At 34.8% G+C, this 19,292-nt stretch overlaps 1 protein-coding gene across 2 annotated transcripts; it reads left to right on the forward strand.

Moving 5' to 3' along the window:
- Positions 1–2,707: 2,707 nt before the first annotated feature.
- On the forward strand, positions 2,708–18,263 carry LOC108983623 (vacuolar fusion protein MON1 homolog). 2 transcript variants are annotated; one of them, XR_004801549.1, is made up of 14 exons: positions 2,708–3,459; positions 9,188–9,267; positions 9,421–9,492; positions 9,658–9,697; positions 11,113–11,214; positions 11,383–11,504; positions 12,811–12,943; positions 13,086–13,177; positions 14,403–14,484; positions 14,677–14,741; positions 14,962–15,252; positions 15,359–15,450; positions 16,480–16,794; positions 17,156–17,226. XR_004801549.1 is itself a non-coding variant. In XM_035690214.1 (14 exons), exons 1-14 carry the CDS (start codon positions 3,046–3,048, stop codon positions 17,919–17,921), a joined length of 1,746 nt encoding a protein of 581 aa, XP_035546107.1. In that variant the 5' UTR covers positions 2,708–3,045; the 3' UTR covers positions 17,922–18,263. The 2 variants fall into 2 exon arrangements, 1 of the variants encoding a protein (XP_035546107.1); XM_035690214.1 differs by lacking the exon at positions 16,480–16,794 and adding an exon at positions 17,826–18,263 and having other exon boundaries at positions 17,156–17,220.
- The last annotated feature ends 1,029 nt before the right edge of the window (positions 18,264–19,292 follow it).

A 19,292-nucleotide genomic window follows, 5' to 3' on the forward strand; every position in this document is an offset into this window, starting at 1 on the left:
GTCGTTACAACCAGAAGCCGCCTTTAGCCATTTCATACACTTGTTATTAGGGGCTGAAATATTGAGAACTTACGTGGTTTTTTTTTTTTTTTTTTTTTTGAAGTCAATTGATGGTTTTCAGCTTCTTGAACTTTCCTCTTCAGAATGGGTTCTCAAAGTTCACCTACAAATTGGACGATGACTGCTTTGCTTTGTTTGGACCTTCACTTGCCGTTAATTTTATCAGATGTAAAGAGTCACATAATATGGAGTGGAGTATTGCTGATGTGGCCACCTATTATTGGGGGCTGTTAAAGTCCCAAGAATGAAACGACCGTTCCGAAGATTAACTCAAATATATATAACAAAGAAAACTTATGCAGTAAAACTGATCATACTCGTGGATGGAAATCGAAACATCCTGTTAGTGTGCAAGGAAAAGCCATGAGACGAAAAAAAGAAACATCCACGATAAGTTTACATGATATAAGGTGAGTAAAGGTTGAAACTAAATAAAATGCATCATTTGGAGATCATAGGATAATATAATGAGTCATCATGGCTGGTAGGGTACCTTGCCCGATAAGGCTTATCTCATGAGAGATTCACGCTAATAAAATAGGTCCTACAAAGATATCTTCACCGGCGGTACACTATCATGTCTAGTATCGTCGTATCCATGAGAAAGACTTCACCATGTGTGACACCTTAAATCTTCTAAGTACACCTCCATGTACATACTGCAAAATTATTACATTGATTTAGAGACTATAGCTTATCTAACTTAACCATATGAGACATCCCTCACTGGGATCACCCGAAATTGTTTCTATGATCTAGTGCCGGCTCAAGGGCAAGGCCACAGAACTCTTATTAGATTATGCAAATGCAAATTCAATGGAAGGTTTGGCTAATAGAGTCCCAAAATATGTTGTTTTGGATTATGTAAATGGAAAAATGAATAACTTTTTATTATAGTAACTTAGTTCTTTGAGTCATATTTGACAATAACTATAGCATGACCAAAGGAAATGAAAAATATTTTCTTCCTTGTAAGCTCTCTCTCTTCCCTTGATTTTGGCTACTACTGAGCTCTCTTTTTTTTCTTTTTTTCATTTCTTCCCACGTGTTCTTCCTCTCCAGCAACACTTGTGTTTCGTTGTCCTTCTCTTTTTTTTTCATTCTTTTCTCTGTTGCATTAATAGTAGTCATTGTTAAACGCATTGATTGTTGTATACTAGACGATTGTATTAATTTTCCTATTAATGTTTGTACATGAATGGTTGTATACTCTTAAGTCTCATATTGTATAACATTAATATTTCCATTTAACTCTTAATTTAGAACAAAAATAATTAATAGAACAAACAAAATTGGAAAAATATTATTAAATTTATAATATTTTATTATTATTTTGACTAATAGATAGATAATTCTATTTGAAAATAAGTTTTAAGTAGAATAGACAAATACAAAATCATATCATATTATTCAAATTTGACATTTGCATTTACATAATTCAATGCTAATATTCTAAAGCTATTGTCTAAGGCCCCACCCTATGCAAGGCCTCAAAACTAAAAGTGAGATTTTTTATTTTAGTTTTTTTAGAAAAAAAAATATAAAAACCATTTCATTAAATTTAAATAATTTTATATTTTTCTCTGTAAAAATAAGAGGATGCTTTGAGAATAAAATGAGATAAAAATTTTATAAATAGTATTAAGATGGTTTGTGAATAGTAATAAGATAGTTTAAAAAAATTAAATTATTTTTTATTTTTTATTTGAAAAGTTAGAAAAATTGTAATTATTAGTTTTAAAAAGTTATAATAATTAGTTTGAATGATGTTTGGAAAAGAAATGAGATGAAATGAAATGAGATGAGATATAATGGAATAAAAAATATTTCCAAACATCCGCCATTGCAGACCGTACTAAATGCAAAGAAGCATATAAAATGATTTTAGTGAAAATGATTTTGTAAATATTCTTTGATATGAGATGCATGTCCTTCTATAATTCAGTAAAAATATATTTATATAATAAAAATATTTTACCATAAATTAACGTCACTTTTGTTTTTGAGTTGAGATTTTTACTATTTATTATCTCTACACATCAGGTATCATAATTTGTTTTGTTTTATTCTTATCAAATTAATAGAATTATTCTACTTATAATTTATATATCACATATTTTTTAAAAGAAAAAAATAAAAAATTATGTGTAATGTGTAACGTGTGATATAATCATGATTAGTAAAAAAAATTTTTGAGTCGGCCCGACAAAATGTTGATAAGGCTAAATGTCTATTATTAATTTTTTTTATACTTTTTTAAAAAAATCTTTAAAATATTAAAAAATATTTATTTAATCATTAAATAAAAATAAAAAAATCGATAGAAATGTACGGAATCCAAAATGGAGGACCAACCAATTCTCTCTGCTTCTGCAGTATCTTGTCAAAAAGAAATGTTTTAATTAAATTATATAAAAAATAAATTTATAAATTAATATAATCTTAAGGTTAAATCTATTTTTAAAATATCTTTCTTGCGACGGCATTCTAAAATAATTTGTATAAATTTTAAATAAATAAGTCTCACATAATTTATTTATAAAAAAAATAATCTCACTTAAAAAAAAGATACAAAGTTTTATTATTTTTTTAATTTTTCACAAAAACTTACGTAAAAATTGAGTCCTGCTCCAAAGGCGAGAAAAGAAAAACAAAAAATATCAGTCCGACACGCCGACCCGTAGCAGTGGGCGGGAGAAGGTAGAATCGGATCTCACGACACGACGCATCCAACTACCGGTCAGACAGGGAGTTGGAGGATGAGCATTGCGTTCCAAATATGGGGTAATTCCTACGCATCGGAGCAAAACCTTCAACGACTGTTAGGCGGTAACGCCTCCTCCATCTCCATCCATTCCCGCAAAACTCACAAAAAAATCAAACCCCTCTCTCTCTCTCTCTCTCTCTCTATCAGCCAACCCAAAATTACAGAGAAATTCCTAGATTTTTAGTATAAACAATTCTCTCTGAACCTTCCTTGCGTCAATGTCCTCCGACTCCAGCTCCTCAACCTCCGGCGACGACCCCAAAAGTGGGCAAGATAGCCCCAAACCACTCGAACATCAATTTGCATCCGTCGCATTGAGTGAAGCGCCGGGAACTGTGGGTGGTTTCGAACAAAGAGTTGACAACAATTTTGAGGTTGATGAGGTGGGACAGAGTGTCGAGCATGGCGTGATGTGGAGGAGGACGAATTCGGAGCTGGAAGTGGATGGGCAGTCGAGCCCGAGTAGCAGTGGCTATGCCGGTGAAAGGGGCAGTACCGGTGCCAGCAGTGCTGCGTCGGGGATTGACGGGATTGTCGAGGATGGGATACAGCAAGCGAGGAATGATGATTCAGTCGATGGGTCTTCGGATTTGTCGTCATCTTGGGTGCCCGGCAAACGGCACCTCGATGAGGTAGTGCACTTGGGGAACTTCTTGCGGATTCTTTTATCGGTCAATTATATCCATGTATATGAGAATTCTATGTTCTTTTGGATCAATTCTGCAGGCTTCACACATACACACTGACACACACATTGGATTGCATTCATACTTCATTGCACAAATATTTGGGAAAAATTTTATTGCAGTGCTGCTGAAAATGAGAGTTTATACTCTTGTTGAGGAGTTCTTAGTGGGAATGTATGGTTCCAGCAGCTCTGTTGTGTATTTCAGTTTTTTAAGCCTTACTAAGTTACCACAACCAAATTATAACAATAGAACATTAGTTTATATCCATCAAACATAATTTTTTTTTATAAGTAAATATAAACCAAGCAACCACTCAAACCATCAAAGATAAAATCATAAAACATTAGTCTAAATTCATCAAAGATAAAATCATAAATGAAAATTCCCCAAACCAAACTTTCATCCCACTATGATGAGATGATATTGCCCATCAAACTTTGATTTTTTCTTTAAAAAAGTAAAGGATGATCCAAGAGTGATAAAAGTGTCACATTTTATATAATGGGATGGAAGTTTGGTATGTAGCCTTACTCAATCATAAAACATTTGTCTATATCCATCAAAGATAAAATCGTTATCATATAGGCGAAGAATAATTTTATTGATAAGAGAAGTAGGCATAGCATAGCTCTAGTACTCGTGACATATACAAGAACAGCACCTATGCATGATATCAAAGATAAAATCATAAAACACGCAATCATGCAACATAACATCGCAATGCACACCCTTGCGGACAGCACAAGCACACACACACAGTAATTGTAGTTGTATCACATGCAACAAATTACATCAAATGGACCAATACACATAAACCTACTACAACCTCCAACAACAAATCAATTCCCTCCCATTGGTCCACATCTACTAAACCAAATCACCACATACATCCTGAATCCACCTTGACATTCACCAAATTAACAAATAAGAAAAGTATCATAATTAAACAATTTAAACTACAGGATGTCTCCAATAATTCAAGATAATCCATCTTCAATCTCCCATTTCCAAGTGTCCTGCATTGTATTAAACAAAAAAAAAAAAAAAAATAGTAAATACAACACCAAACTAAATGATAATAGTGAAGTTAATTATAACCAAAAAATTACTATCAGTCCACCGGCACCAAGTTAAGCAACATCTCTCAGTCCTTTACAAGTATTGTGGGATTGACAGATAGCTCTACAACAAGAGAAAGCATAAAACAATAAATTAATCTCATATAAGTAAAAGAAGATTCATGTATACTCCCCATGTATTTGGGCTTTGCCTATTATTATGAATAAAACTTCTTGATTACTGATCAAAAAATATATATAAGTAAAAGAAGATATAAGATTATCTATATACTAATTAGCCATTAAAACTGCCATCACACAAAGTTAGTTATTTACCCAACTCAAGCCAATGGCTCTCGGCATCGTGAGCACCCTCTAGTCCAATATGTGAAGACCTTAGCCAATTCTGGGAACAAATAAGAGCCTACACAGTTTTTGGAGATAATGAACTCTGATAAGCAGCCATAGTAGGTGTAGGGGTGGCTGTCGAGGGGGCAGATGTAGAATTCAGATTAGGTGTAACATTTGGAGTAGGTGTAGCATCCATATCCATATTCTCTTGAAAACAAAAAAAGCAAGAACGGTTATAATTGAAGCATACTGCATACAACTATACACCAAGAAAATCAGAGTCTTATATATGTTATTAATATATAGATGGACCCGACAAGAATGGTTACGGTTGAAGCATACTGCATACACCAAATAGGCAAATACAAATTACAATGGTCAATCAAACCTTCTAAAGCACCATAAATTTAAACCCTAACAAGCCCTAATAACATATAACAGATTCCATTTAAATCCTTAAATTCAATCTTAAATTTAAGTGACCCCATCAATGATTCAGTCTTAAATCGTTAAATTCCCTTCTAAAAATTGAAAACAAAGTTGTCACATCCAACAAACCCTAAATACACATGCAAATACCAAAATTTGTAATAATTATTAGAATGCCATACCTATCAAATTACAAATAGAAAACTTTTAACATTTAACAATCAAACCAAAACCTGATCATTCTTAATAGCAATCGGTTACAAACCAACAAACATCACAAACTGTCAGCCTTAACAATCCTTAAAATCGGTTACAAACCCTAAAAAGCAGATCAGTAAATATGGCCCAATTGTTCCAATTCTATTTTAAACCAAAAGATGTTCTTTCTTAATTAAATCAATAATTTAAGGAGCTTTATACTGGTTGCTTGATGATTTACGGAGGCACAGTGGCAGAACCAATTGAGCGCTGAAGTGTGGTGGGTACTGGCTGCTGGCAAAAACACCTGAGACCTGAGAATGGCAGAGCGAGATGAGAACTGATTCAACTAAACTGCAGCGTGACGCTGAGGTAGACAAACACAGACGGCGGTGTGTAAGGTCGAAGGCGCGGCGCTCAGGGGGTGGGGTAGGTTGAGGTTGAGGTTGAGGAATGACTGAATGAGGGTTCAGGGTTGAGATTCATTGTTTAGATTAGGGAAATACATTTGAAATGAAACGACAGCATTCTCATTTAGATAGAATGGCGTCATTTCAATCAATATTCATTCAAGCCTTGATAAATGAACGACTCAAAATGGCTCCATTTTTAAAAATAGAAATGCCAAAGTCGAAGTTGGAAAGTAAAAGCTCTTTCCAACTCTAACTCAGATGTTTTTCTAGCTAGACTTTATACTCCAAACTTCAAACTCTGAGTTTTCCGAGGCATCAGAGCGAAGCTGGAGCTCCGGAGGTTTTGCACAATCCTAAGGAGATATATATTGAACATAGTTGAATACAAGCATTAAGGAAAGAAATAAAGTGGAAAAATGTGTATGTATTTGGGTGTGTTGGGGGAGGGGGTGATTTTTCGTGTGTGTTTAGATATAAATATAAACCAGGCAACTGCTCAATCCCTATAAATATACATGCATATATATATATATATATATACAAGTCAAGGTAAGAGAAATTAATAAATGGCCCATGCAGGTCTCAAACCTGCAACCTTCATGTTATTGAATAACACCTTCCTTATTCTTTTACTTATTTCTTTGTGATGTGTAATAGTTTGCTCTATCAGTTCCTTCCTAAGTGAGTATCAAACTTGCAGTAGATTGCCTCTTGTACTTAAAAAAAAAAAAATCAGCTAACATGTTGAGCAAGAATTCTACAACTAGGGAAAGCCTGAATGGAAATGAAGGTTTAATACAAGGAATTGAAAACCAGCAAACATGTGGTGATTTTGATGGAGTCTTGCAAAAGAAGAGCCTTATTGGGGCGCTAGTGCGCTATGCCTATGTTACGCCCCCTTCCCATAGGTTAGGAGTGTTACATACTTTCGTAATTGTGCCCATTAAAGAGACCCAACTTTTAAAAAATATCTCATTTATTGAAAAAAAATTAACTGGAAAATATACATAAAAACTGTCTTGAAAAATATTTAAATAAAAATTGTCTCATAGCAAGAAAATTTAAAACTGTTTTTTATTTTTTTGTGTAAAAACACTTATCAAAGAAGTCTGTAAATCCCTTAAAACATTATCTATGCCTGGCTGTATGTTCGTCACACTATCATCTTTACCTGGACATTTTAAAAATATAAAAACAAACAAACAACCAAAATGAGTCGAATACTCAATAAGTAGTACATCATACAGTTACCTATAAAAAAAAGCTAGTACATCATACAGTAAACATAATAAACATCGGGTATTCTTGAAAAACATGCATACTTAATACTCATATTAACACATGTAACATGTACTATGCATAACTCATTAAACCTGTATTTCCCTTTCTTTAATGGCCAACATGTGCAACAACATGCTTAACATTGGTTTCATGCATCTCTTATGGTCATCCTTAAAGCTAATTTCATAACTTGTTTTTTATCTTTCTTACCATGATGCGTGCAGAACACATAATAAGATACCTCATGTAATCATAAATGAAAAACATATCATGATGCATGTAAAACACATAATAACATGGCATTGAAACTCACTTTCATCATATTATAACTTCATACGTAAAGAGGGGCTTTAAATAAAGGGTCATACATACATAATACTTTAAAAACATTGTTTACCATACATGTAAGGGTAGTAGCATGTAAGGGTATGATCATGCTACTTACCTCTTTGCTTTTCTAAATAAAAAAACATGTCAATTATCACCTGCTTGAAGTTGCTGGAAAAGGGTTGGACTTGATAGGGTGAGGCTGGTTTGTTTCAATCTCCTGAAATTGCAGCAACTTTCCTTGGGTGTTCTTTAAAAAGATCAAGCAATAACTTCAAGAAAACAAGGCTGACATCTTCATTGGTATTTGCAGAGTTATCTAGGGTTAGGGATTGGTGTTCTTGAAGAACATCACATGGGATTGCTATAAAAACTTTCCAGACTCACAGCAGCCTCTGTTTTTCTAGTTTTGAAGCCATATACAGTCCTTTTAATGAGACCTGAAGAACCTAATAATACGGTTGTAAGAATTTAACTCATAGTTTTGTTTAGAAAAGGATTCTATGAATCCTAATGGCTAGGAGTTATAGGGAAAATATGTTTTTAATCCTTGGATCCATTTAGGAGTCATATATGGGGCTGATTTCTACTTATCTAGATCTGGAACAGCTGAAATCCTATCTCAAACGAGTCCTAGCAGGCAGTAATATTGGTGCAAGAATTCTTCTAAAACCTAAGTGGAGATAGCCTTCATCTAGAGGGTTTCTTTGCACCTAATCTGGTTCTAACTTATCCAAAAGGGCTGGTTTCTAATTATCACGAATTTAACCACCAAAAATCAAATGGGCTTTGGCTAGTAAATACTTGGGCTTATCCATTTATGAGCCTGATGGGCCGAACCTACTCCATTTTGAATCTAGGTCCATAACTTCACATCCAATCATATCTCCTCAATACTAGATCGTCAAATAATACATACAGGCTAATGGGCCCAATAAAATAATCTTCCTTCTAGCCTTAACAAAATTGAGTCCATGGTCCAAACTTATAAAATCTTTTTCCAAGCCTATAAAATTTGGGTCTGGATGTTACACCATAGCGGCCCCTTACAGAAAAGATAGGTTTGGAACCCTTATTATTAGAGAGGGGAGATATCTAGCACTGAAAGGTTAGTAGCTCCTACCTGCAGGAGAGTCTGCCTTTTCTTTTGGGAGATTGGAAAGACTGACTGTTTTGAGGTCTAAGGTCAGCGTAATATGTCACCCTGATTTAAACCTGCTAATGGAAAGAATACTCTCTAAATGTTATATGTTACCCTGATTGAGAGTATCTTTCAATTAGGAGATTTCCCCAACTATGCCTGGCTACTTCCCTAATGAAGCCAATCTAGAATAAACAGAGTATGAAATTCATATGGCAAGCAAGGGAATGCCCAATTTCTTCATTTAATGTTAAATCGATTCCAAAACTCAGTTTTCTGTCTATTTATCAGAAAGCTCAGTCTTCTGTCTTATGAGATTAGGCTTGGGCTCGATACAGCCATTTAGCATTTTTTTTTAATGGTGCTCTTATTTTACTTGTACTGCCATTCTGTACAAAATTATATTTATAACGATACCTGCAATATTATTTTTTTATAAGTAATACCTGCAATATTATTGGCTGCTATTGCAGGATGATGCTTCCATATCATGGAGAAAAAGGAAGAAGCACTTTTTTATTCTAAGTAACTCAGGCAAACCAATATATTCCAGGTTTGTCTCTAGCTCCTGCATATATCTGTAACAGAAAGCTGCACAGTTTGCATTCAACTCAATGCAAAAGGAAAAAAAAGTCCAAGCTTATAAATTCTTATTTGGACCTTCTGTTGTTTTATAGATTGTTTTGAATCTCTTATGAACTACCAGATATGGAGATGAACACAAGCTAGCAGGATTTTCAGCAACGTTGCAGGCCATTATTTCCTTTGTGGAGAATGGGTACCTGGCTTGTTCTTCCTCGGTTTTATTTTGTGAATTCTTATCTATGATCATCCTCCTATTTGTACTCATAAAAGAAATGGTTATACGCCTATTCTTATCATAATAACTTCTCTGAAGCCATCTATAAGGCTCTCAATAGTTTATTCCTTAATTGCTTTTCAGGGGGGACCATATCAAATCAGTCAGGGCAGGAAAACACCAGGTCTTTTTACATTCTTCTGCGAGTTGGAATTTTCATTCTTTAAGTTGTCTGCGATTCTGCCTGGTTGCTATGCTTGTTTAGGACATAAAAGCGGGCCCTTTATTCATTCTCCCCATGATATAAATTGTGTGTCATACGATTCTGAAGTGTGTTTTCACCGTCCTGAATGCCTACTTTTCTTCCTACTGCCAGCCTCAGCATTTGGACTTGTGCAAAATGATATGTGTGCTGTTTCAGAAAGACATTTACTTGCTTGGGAAATTTGGATTTTTTTCTTGTTTGGTGTATATATGTGTCAACGAATATGTGTGTATGATTGTATCTTTGTTCCTCTTTTTCTAGTTTTTAGAGTTGGAAAAGGCAGAAAGGCAAACATTTTCTATTTTGAGACCACGGCCAGTGTGGAGAAATTTCTCACTGATTTGGTGAGATCTGTGTTAAGTTATCCTCCACAAGACTCTTGATATTCTTCCATGGCTTGGGAACGAGAACATCCCTGGAAGAAAAGGGTTGAAGTTTAGGGCATGTTTGGATACTTGGAGTATCTCAGAATTTTGTGAATAGTAGTGAAATGATTTGAGTGAATATGTTTTATTGGGTTTTGGGAAAGGAGAGAAAAAAAATTGAATAAAAATATTATAAAGTTAAAATTATTTGAGGCCCCATTTAGATAGTGAAAGCGTCTCATCTCATCTCATCTCATCATTAGAACTTTCCCAAATTCCCACACAAAATATAATAAACAATTTAACTTTTTCAAATCTCAAAACAATAATTATATTAAAAAATAATATTCTAATAATATTTTATTCAACTTTCATCTCAACTCATCTCATCTCATCTCAACTCACTATCCAAACGGCACATAATATTATTTTTTAATATTATTTTTGTTTTGAATTTTGTAAAATTTGTATTGATTTTTATGTTTGAATAATGATTAGGTAATGATTAGATGAAAAGGTTGAAAATTTGAAATTGAAAAGTGTTTTGTGTTTGAGTGATGTTTGGGAATGAAATTATGAGAAGTTTTGAGAATTTCGAGAATTATGTGTGTCCAAACAAGCCCTTAGACTACTCGTAGTTGTTATACCAATAGAAAAGATCATCAGAGGAAGGAGACCCCGTATATGATTCCAGCTGAGAAGTCCAGTAAAAGGAAGGATCTGAGCATTTTATTCAAGTTTCTTGTCAGAAAATAAGCCATATCGACTTCAGGAACCAATTCTGTCACTTGTTTCTTATTAAAAAAAAAAGAGCCAATTCTGTCACTTGTTGCTTGAGGAATATAATGCCTAGAAAGAGAAGCATGAATGTGCTTTTACAATCTCGAGGGTTTTCGAGGTCTTTTTGTTTATTAATTATTTCTTCTTTCAGTTTGGAAATCAATAAAATAAATTGTTTTGGATGTTCAGGTGATTTTTCTTGTGAAGGGACCCATATACTTAGTTTGCATTAGCTGTACAGAGGAGCCTTATGAGTCGTTTAGGGGACAACTGGAGCTAATTTATGGTCAGGTAGGATTGCAATATTTTCTTCCCTACGCTCAAAGATCCTTCTCAGGATGATGTGTTTGACTGTTTGACATGTTGTTCCCTTCTGAATGTTTTGGTTGTGTTTGGTATTCTTTTTCTTTTTGACAATCACTGCACTTCCTCATATGATTGCTTACGATATGGATGCAGATGATTCTTATTTTAACAAAGTCGGTAAATAGGTGTTTTGAGAAGAATCCGAAGTTTGATATGACACCCTTGCTTGGAGGAACTGATGTTATCTTCTCATCTTTAATCCATTCTTTCAGTTGGTGTGTTTCTCTATTCCCTTCTTGGTATTGGAATGCCTTTGTTGTAAAACATTCACATACATAATTGAACACATATATGCTCTTCTTCTTTTGCAGTGTAATGCTGGATCTTATTGCTAGAGGTTACTAAGAGAAAGAATCTTAATTTGCTCGTCTGTAGAGGCTCCAATATTGCTTTTGTAAATGTGTCTATCAAAAAAATATTGCTTATGTGAATGTATATGGTGCTCTTTTTTTTAGTAATGAAGAATTTTATTGATAAATAATGATAGGCATAGCCCATCACGGGTTCGATAAAATCTATCACTATTGACCAATGAAATAGTGTGTAAAGCCAGAAGGCTCTAATTTCATCCATTGTCCACTTGCATTCTTTGAAGCTTCTCTCATTTCTTTCCCTCAAAGGCACCACAATAAACAAATAGGAGGTTGCCCTGTAAACTCCTCCAACTTGCTAAGAAATGAACTGCCCTTCCCGGCACCACCCAGGCCTAAAACTCATTCCATATTGTCCTTGCTATCCTGCAATGTAGTCCAAAAACACGTGCTCTATAACGAAAAAATTTGTCATTTAAAATATTCGAAAAACTCTGAATGGCAGGATTTTTGGTTGAAACTTGGTTGCAAGCATCTCCAGTATTTTTTTTTTTTTTTTTAATGACGAGGGAACCTCCGCATGGCAGAGCCCTTAGGACTCACCCATGGAACCTAAACCCCTGGGGAGACTAGCACAGCAACCCACCGCCATGGCCTCTCACTTAAATCGCAGTTTGATCCCAGGGGGAATCAAACCTGTGACATGGGGCACATGAACACAAGTTTGCCCTTACCACTTGGGCTACCCATGGGTGGGTATGCAAGCTTCTCTAGTATTGCTTGGTAAATGTTATGAACACACATACACACAAAATAGTAAAAAATTTAATTAGATTATGTGCTAATTATAATCACATAATTTTTTATTTAGATGCAAAACCAGTGATCTCAGTCATCAACTATCTCACACATTCTGGTCAGGGCTTCATAGTTTATAATAACATTCGTCAAAATCAATTTTAATTTTCTGTTCTGTATGTGTTTCTATTTGTGATGTTTCTTTATCTCTTTTATAGTCAATGAAATTGAAATGCAAATTGATATGCCTGGGTCTTATTTTTGGTAATTTTTCTGAGGTTTGCTTTGATCTTCTGTTAGCTATAGTCTGCAAATAATAATTGGCATGCACCCCAACCAAAAAATATTAATAATATATATATCTTAGTTTGATGGTGCTTATTAGTTTTGCTGCCCATTTCTTTGTTTTTAGGAATCCAGCAACATTTCTTCACGCATACACATGTCTTCCCCTTGCTTATGCAACAAGGCAAGCTGCAAGTGCTATATTACAAGATGTTGCCGATTCAGGTGTTCTATTTGCAATATTAATGTGCAAGCACAAGGTTAGCACCCTCTTGCCCTTCTTTTCATCTGAATTTTTGCATCCTCAGGGACACCTCTATTGGAGCAGTTCTTTTACTTAATTTCCAGTCTATAAATATTTTTCTGTTTAGAGCCACTGAGAGGCTTGAAGCTTGTTTGCAGGTTATCAGTCTTGTTGGTGCTCAAAAAGCTTCACTTCACCCTGATGACATGCTACTACTTGCCAACTTTGTTATGTCATCAGAATCATTTAGGCAAGTTATTTTGACTTTCATAAGTCATGTTTCATCTTTCAATGATCGTTCTCACTCGGACAATGTTACTTTGTAACATGGCTAAGTACAGTGAAGTGATTGAACCTCTCTCATAGATTTATTGCTAGATGATAAAATTCAGTATATTTTTAGGACATTTGCTAGAGAAAGTTAAAATAATGGTTCTGGCTCTTTTAAATTGCTCAACTGGGTTCCACTCAATTCTCTTTCCAGCTAACTTATGTTTTGGTGAATAAAGTTGTTGGCATTCTTGTCTCGTCTTACTCTGTGTTATGCGAAGAAATATCTATTGTATAAGTTAAAATTCAAAAGTAGAAATCTTTCTATTACCTACAGTCTTTTTAAGAAGTGAATTCATTTCATAAAAAGCGCAAAGGGGCGCAACCTTAGTACACTAGATGTATATAAGAGATAACTCATTTAATCGTTTAAAGAAGAATAGAAATCCAGAAATCCAGAAATATTGGCAAAATGAGAGAATATTATACGCTTGTGCATGTATGAAGTGACATGACCAAGATATTCTTAAGCTCTACCAATGACATCTCACGATCTTCTAGCATCTTGCTTTCCGTTCTCTCCATATGCTCCATGTCAAACACAAGGGGTCATCCTTCAAGCAACCATGACCAAGTGATCTCCCAATTGACCAAAATCTACAGTTAACGTTTCATGAATGTGTTTGTTCAAATTATGCATTTTATTTTTTTATTTTTTTGATTGCCGAGTGTCCAGGAACAGCGTCTAGATTAATCCCAGGGTGCACAGGCCCTCGGCAAGGAGTTTCCCGCAAGTGTTATGCATTTTCTTTTGTTTGTGCTGCACTCTCAATGTCCAGGTTTTGGCAAAAAAAATTTCTTTTGAAATATGTTGTTCCAATATTTGTCTAATGAAACATGCCTAGTTCTGTTTTTTCTTTAGTTGGGAACATTTTCTTCAAGTTGATAAACTTATGGCAGGCATCACACCCCAGAGGAATGGTATCATCCTTGTCTAGTTTCTGCAAAACATGCCAAGGACAACTTCCTTCTGTGTAACATCTTTTTTTTTGTTGATATTTGAGCCTGATAAATTAGTTCATGTATAAAAACTAATAGAACATAAGATTATCCACAGTGAGGAAACTAATTATTTTACTGTGTCTTTTCATTTGTGAGCTTTTTCCAAGACTGAAACCTTATGTGTGCTTATTGGCTTTATGCAGGACTTCCGAATCTTTTTCACCAATTTGCCTGCCAAGATATAATCCCATGGCTTTTTTGTATGCTTATGTGCATTACTTTGATGTGAGTCTTGGATTTGCAATTCACGTGCAAGTTTAACTGCTTAATTTATAAGGTTCTCACTTGCGGTTGTTGGAAAGGCTGGCCTTCAATTGATTTATACAAATTGTTTAGTCTGTATGCAGTGTAGACGTGCTTGTTTACTGGTTAGATCAATGGCACAGTAAATTATTTGACACATTTTGCTCATGGCAGGTTGATACATACTTGATTTTACTTACTACAAGTTCAGATGCCTTTTATCATCTTAAGGATTGCAGGTAAACTATGGTGTGAAAATAATTTCAGTTCAGTAGCATGCATTTGTTGCATTTTCTCAGATGAAAGACACCATATATTTTTTGTGTAATATGACTTACCATAAAATAAATATAGGCTTACTACATGGTTTATAGGGTGTTATTTTTGCTTGCATATAAAAAAATAAAATAAAAAAGTTCGTGTATTTTATGTTGAGAAATCTTACCTGCAATTTCATAGGATTCGTATTGAAGTGGTCCTTTTGAAGTCAAATGTTCTCAGTGAAGTTCAGAGGTCCATGCTAGATGGCGGGATGCATGTCGAGGATTTGCCTATCGATCCATTGCCTCGTTATGGATCTTTATCTTCACATCTGGGCCAACCTACAGATTCTCCTGAGGGATTCAGAGAATTTACGGGCATTGGGGGTCCAGCAGGACTCTGGCATTTCATGTATCGCAGTATATTTCTAGATCAATATGTATCTTCCGATTTCTCACCACCAATTAATAATCCACGACAGCAAAAGAGGTATGAATTGTACAGAAACTTTGCAAGAAAAGCTAATGCCCTTCTCTGGTGAAGCTAATTATTAAGTTTTTGTTGTCAATGACATAACCAATTTCTCATTTTGCAGATTATACCGAGCTTACCATAAACTTTATGCTTCTATGCATGCTACAGGAGTTGGTCCTTACAAAACTCAGTTTAGAAGAGATGAAAATTATGGTATGTAATCTTTCAGTTCATACTACAGCCGAAACATGCAACTTATGTCGATAGGTCTTGCTTAAAAATTATAGTTAACATCTGCTTCTCTTTTGGTTTATGTGCCTTATTCTTTCTTATTTCATCTCATAATCTGGTTTTGGCTTTTTTTTTTTATAAGTATTATAAAATTTTATTGAAGCTAGTAAATAGGCATAGCCCAAGTATACAGGAAATATACAAACAGCATGCACTAATTACAAGTTAGGAGCTAGAAAGTGATACAAGAAAATCATGTAAGCTGGCTCCATCAAAAACTCTGGCTGAAGCCCAAAGAAATAAATCGTGGAAGAAGAAACTTCTAAGCTCATCCGGAGAATGTTCCCTATCTTCAAAGCTTCAACCATTCCTTTGCCAACAAGCCAACAAATCTACCACATGATACGTAAAGGAATCATTCTCCATACATCCGCAATATGGGAATTGCCCCAAATCCTTTGCCAACAAGCCAACAAATCTACCACATGATACTTAAAGTAATCATTCTCCATACATCCGCAATATGGGAATTTGCCCCAAATCCTTTGCCAACAAGTGAACAAATCTAAGAAGCGAATCCTTTACCATCGATTACCTGGTTCAACATAGCTAATAAGTCCTCTCAAGCTGGAATAAGTCTTGGGATTTACCCTCGATTATTAGTTGGAACTTATGGGTGAGATGGTGTCAAGCTAGAATGGAAGGGCGTCACCAGAATCTGAGGTCGGTGTGCTTAAAAATTAGAGGAATGTTAGCTGAGATGTTCTCTAAACTCAGACAAGTGAAAAAAGTTTCCTCATATGACAGATTTATTATACTACAATTTCAAATCCCCATCGTAGAAGTTAAGAGACAGAACACACAAACCTTGTTTTGGACTAAACCACAAGCTGGAAAGGTAAAACTCAATGTAGATGATTGCTCTATGGCCCTGGAAATTGTGGAGGTGGCGGTATAGTGAGGAATGATCTTGGACAACCTTTAGTGGCTTTTTCATCTTTTTATTGGCAGGGCACAAACACTGAGGCAGAGATGAGAGCACTCCTTGAGGGCTTAATGATATGTATACAGAAGGGTTTTCTACATGTGGAGGTAGAATCAGATTGTATGGTTTTGGTATGATGGATGCAAGGGCAAGGGTGCTGTCCATGGTTTCATAGGGAGCTGTGGGATAAGATCACAGAGGTTAAAAGAGATCTGTCTATCTCATGCCACCATGTGTTCCACAAGGTGAACCAAGTTGCAGACCATTTGGCCAAGCTGGGAGCTACAGGGGGGACTCGGATTTATAGTTGTTGGTCGAATATCCCACGGACAGCGCGAGGGGTAATAAAACTAAACAAAATAGGCCTACCATATCTTCGTTATAAATAATTAGTTGGTGGGTAATAAGGTTTTTATAGTTTTGGTCGAGATGTGACCCTTGAGTGATTTTTGTTACCACGGTTTTCCTCTGCTGTTTTGATTTGAATAAAATACAATTTACAGAAAAAAAAAAAAAAAAAGAGAGAGAGAGAGAGAGAATCCTTTACCATCTGCAATATGGGAATTGCCCCGAATCCTTGGCTTCTTGTTGTTTGAACCTCTTTTCATAATTATTGCATAGGATTAGATGTCCATGTTCTTTTTTACTTGCTTCATTTGAAAGGCTTTCCTGGTGAAACATCATGTTCTTTTATCCTGGCAGTTCTACTATGTTGGGCCACCCCAGATTTTGAACTATATGTGGCCTTTGATCCACTTGCAGAGAAGGTATTATTTAAGTTCATGCATCTGAGGTTTTTTTTTTTTTGTTTGTTTGCTTTGTGCTAATGCACATACTTGGTGACCCTAGTTATCTTCCAAATATACTTAACCATCTAGTTAGAGCTTAATATTATGGACAAACTTTAGAAAGATCATGATAAAGTTGGACATTTTTTTATCCCACATAACTAGTTTTATTGTTGCCCTTAATAAGTGTGTGCTTCCCGCATGAACTCAATGAAGATCTTGATGGTTCAATGCTGTAGCCGTCAATGTTCTTGACATTATATTTTCCAACTTACAAAGGATTTCAAAGTATTGACTCGTTTGTTTGGTCAAAGAGATATTGACCTACTTGGTAGCTTTACCTGGTACAGTCTGCATGAACTGTTGATCTTTACCATGTCTTTCACCTGTTTCATCATTCTATTTGGCTAAATGTAATAAGCTTGTGTAGGTCATCCTAAAAGAAACACTGATCAAGTGACATCCAGCTGCTGCTGAAAAAGCAAGCAGTCAATTAAGCTATTATCCATAATTTGCACTTGTTTTTTTGCATATGTTTGTTGGATGCATTCTGAGTTTTGATCAATACGACTTTAAATTTACAGGCATTAGCTATAAAGACTTGCAACCGGATTTCCCAATGGGTGAAAGATGTGGAAAATGAAATATTTTTGCTTGGAGCAAGCCCCTTTTCATGGTGATGCCGATCGCTCTTTAATACAGCATGTACTAAGTTCTTTTGATATGGCTGCATGTACTATAGTTATTGTTTTATTTAATAGAATCCCAGAAAAGTTTTTCCCACACGCTTTCATTAGGATGATGATGATGATGATAGTGATCTTCCAATTTGTTAAGTAACCCTTTAGAGGATTTCGTACTCTCATAATCATTTTGTAATAGTAGTGATATATCTTCTACTAATAATAAAAGGAAAATATACAGATCAATAGAAGGTATTTGGTGCAACATACAATTGCTGGTTGTAGTTCCGAGTTCTTAATATGACAGTGATGAACTTCTGTCCATGTTAGACATGCCATTCCATCAGAAATTAAGTCCTCAATGATACTCTCAAATAGGTAAAAGCATCAAAGACATGTACCTTGTGGTTTCTGCTACAAAATAATTTTTCTTTTGCCTGTGGTTGTGCTTACATTTTAATTATATCTTACTTTATTTTTCCTGGATGGGGGACTTTCTGGAGCAAGTTGATGATTAGTAAACTTTCTTATTTTCAACACGGATGCTTGAAACCTTCTTTGGTGTAGAGTTTTAATTGTAGCGATCGACCGAGCTACTGGAACATGTTGCAAAACTCTTGTTCTGTTTTGCAAGCTCTTTTTCCTTGGAACATGTTGATATTTTTAGGTCCAAGCAACAGCCAAGAGGTTTATGTTCTGTCAAATTCAAACAGCAATAGAGCATTCTCAATGGCCTGTTAGTTTTTATAACGTATACGCGTCTGCAATAGTGGGTCATTATGTTTTGGTTCTTCTTTCTTTCGTTCAAATTTTCCCAGAACAATTCTATCCTCTGAAATATATACATTTAAGAGAAAACCATTGTCCCAGCATGGGGTTGCAAAGCCATTGAATTTGATTGTATTGAGGTGCTAGTTGAATATCTCTAATTCCACGTCCTTCAGATTCTCAGATTGGCTAGCGGACAACAGCCACTTTCCACAAGATTGTGCTAGAGCATTACATTTTTTTCCCAACCCTCGAAATTTTCGGAGTTGAGTATAGGAAATGTCTAAGAATATCTTAATAGTTCAATTAAGAGTTAAGAGTTCGGATTCCAAGTTTACCATATGGTCTCGATTTCGACTCTGATTTAGGCTCTATCAAATTGTCGTAATTTATCTCATCTCATTTTAATATTTAAATATAATTCAAACACAATTTTCAAATTTAAATTTTCAACTTATCAACTTTTTCATCTAACCATTACCTAATTAATCATTTACAACTTTTCTAAACTTTTAAATAAAACACAAAAAAAGTTTAATTTTTTCAAATCTCAAAATAAAAATTATATTAAAAAATTATATTCTAATAATATTTTAACTT

Source organism: Juglans regia, chromosome 5, assembly GCF_001411555.2.
Source record: "Juglans regia cultivar Chandler chromosome 5, Walnut 2.0, whole genome shotgun sequence".
Classification (NCBI taxonomy): Eukaryota; Viridiplantae; Streptophyta; class Magnoliopsida; order Fagales; family Juglandaceae; genus Juglans; species Juglans regia.